The 2,004-nt window shown below is 41.6% G+C and overlaps 2 protein-coding genes across 3 annotated transcripts in view; one reads left to right on the forward strand and one right to left on the reverse strand.

Moving 5' to 3' along the window:
• Positions 1-234: 234 nt before the first annotated feature.
• SARC_06306 (hypothetical protein) lies at positions 235-1,397 on the reverse strand (the record flags this gene model as incomplete). The annotated part of the gene is made up of 3 exons (XM_014299787.1): positions 1,175-1,397; positions 631-836; positions 235-371 (listed from the first exon to the last, which is right to left on the reverse strand). Coding segments are annotated over exons 1-3 (473 nt in total), but the record flags the coding sequence as incomplete, so codon positions are not given.
• A 158-nt stretch (positions 1,398-1,555) lies between these two features.
• SARC_06307 overlaps positions 1,556-2,004 on the forward strand; it is a 3,405-nt gene continuing 2,956 nt past the window's right edge. For both annotated transcript variants that reach the window (XM_014299789.1, XM_014299788.1), the window contains exon 1: positions 1,556-1,863. In XM_014299789.1, the coding sequence (XP_014155264.1) occupies positions 1,617-1,863 (247 nt within the window). In that variant the 5' untranslated portion in view covers positions 1,556-1,616. The remainder of the gene's footprint in view (positions 1,864-2,004) is intronic.

Here is a 2,004-nt window from a genome sequence, read left to right on the forward strand (position 1 = left end):
ATGTATGTATGTATATATAAATGTATAACAATTATGTGTGTTAAGTGTAAGAGGTGTCGTGTGTAATACTGTGCATATATATCATGTTGCATACAAAACTGATACACTACCACAGTGAGTTCACACAGGCAAAGCTACTAGCTCTTACGCGTGAAAATACACTCTCGAGGAGGCAGCAAACCCCTACCTTGAATTCTGAAACAGAAAGTACACATCATGAGATATAAAAACCCTACCGACTTCGCCGTCCAAGATGCGGCCAAGGCGAGAACCGCCTGCACTGCGATGTACAGACCAGGCACATTGAAAGACTCGAACATGATCTCGGCCGTATACTCACGATTCTCTGGTGTATTCAATGGCGGTTCAGTCTGTGTACACAGAATCAGAAGATGTAATAGTAAATTTCTAGGTCGCGTTCTATTCAAAGGTATTGTATTGAGAAGCAATACGCAAACACCTATGTGACAGAGCTCAACATGAGCGATGGACTATCTCTAGGTATCTCTAGGGTTGGCGAGTAAACTTCGTGCCTTGTATACGAGAGACAAAGATATATGTACAACTCAAGATATACCGAAATGCACAACGACGCATAATGGATCAATATATAGATACATGAACAATTACCAAAAGGAAATAGTGGTCCTCAGGCTCAGCTCTCATATATTTGAAGATAGCCTGCTCCCAGTAGCGTTCCATAAGATCCCAGTTCTCTACTATACCGTGTCTTATGGGATAGTGTGCGCTGTAGGTTTTTTGATTCGCAATAGCTTCATCACCGATGTGGAAATCGAGGTCTTCGATTCCCTTGCCAACGAGCTTAGAAGCCCCTCCTAAAACAAATCAATATCCTGCATTTAGTAAACCACTCGCGCAAAGACATAGTCGTATTTTATTACAACCGATAAGTTTATCGCACAGGAAGATTGCATACGGCAACAAATTCATAACATGTTCCAATGGAGTAGTGAAGCGCGTCCCAAGGCTGTTTTCTCTCAACTTTGTATATAACATATAAAGCATATTTTACAGATCACACACTTCACACATCCGCCTATATGCTATCACAGTCAAATTAATCCTGCCAATCGCTCTAGTTGTATTTATAGACATGTACAAATTAAGTGCGGCTTTCATGTGAATATACAAGCCCTACTGCATCCTGGCCTACCTCCGACTTTGTTTTCCTTTACGGCTATGCACGATGGGACAATGTAGCTGGGTACAGAGTTCCCAGCATAACCCATTTTGGTGTAGCCTGTGCCGTTGTCGATGACACATGCTGGCATACGGTTTGCCATGGTTGCTTCTGAAGACTATAGTACTCTGCCGTAAATACACGAAAGCTTACATAAATAGCGAAAGCAGAAATGCAGGTATTGTTTATATAAAAGGTCGATTCTACGTGTTTATTTAAATTAGATCCTCTACTATAGTATAAATTCGAATTCTATTTTTAGCGCTCCATTTTGTGAGACCAACCACTGATCCCCTTCGTACGTACTGATAAGTGTTCTTATTTACTGCTTCACTACTAAACACTTCATTTAATACCAGAAGTCGTGCCACTGTCAATGATATAACTCGACAATACTATAGTTGATTCAGCTCTTATGGGAAATCTTGATAATAAGCGGACAGGGCGCAATCGCAGGCGTAAACGTAACGTAAACACGACCGCGCACGAACACCAATACAAATTGCACACCGGCCTATCCTTCTTGTACGGCACCCCTACTTTAGTGGGCACGAACGAAGATGGTTCGACTCCATCCAGCGATGGGATAGTACTTCGAAGATATAGACAGTGTGAATCTAAACGGTTTTGCACAGCACGTCACTATGATGACCACGATCAGGGTAAGAGAATCGTTATATTTGCTCTGTTGTTGTATGATTCTTGCATGTATCTGTTTAATATACGATATATATATATATGTGTGTGTGTGTGTGTGTGTGTGTGTGTGTGTGGTTGTGTTGGTCGTGTGTGTGTGGTGTCGT

The sequence above is a fragment of the Sphaeroforma arctica genome, assembly GCF_001186125.1.
Source record: "Sphaeroforma arctica JP610 unplaced genomic scaffold supercont1.444, whole genome shotgun sequence".
NCBI classification, from domain to species: domain Eukaryota; class Ichthyosporea; order Ichthyophonida; genus Sphaeroforma; species Sphaeroforma arctica.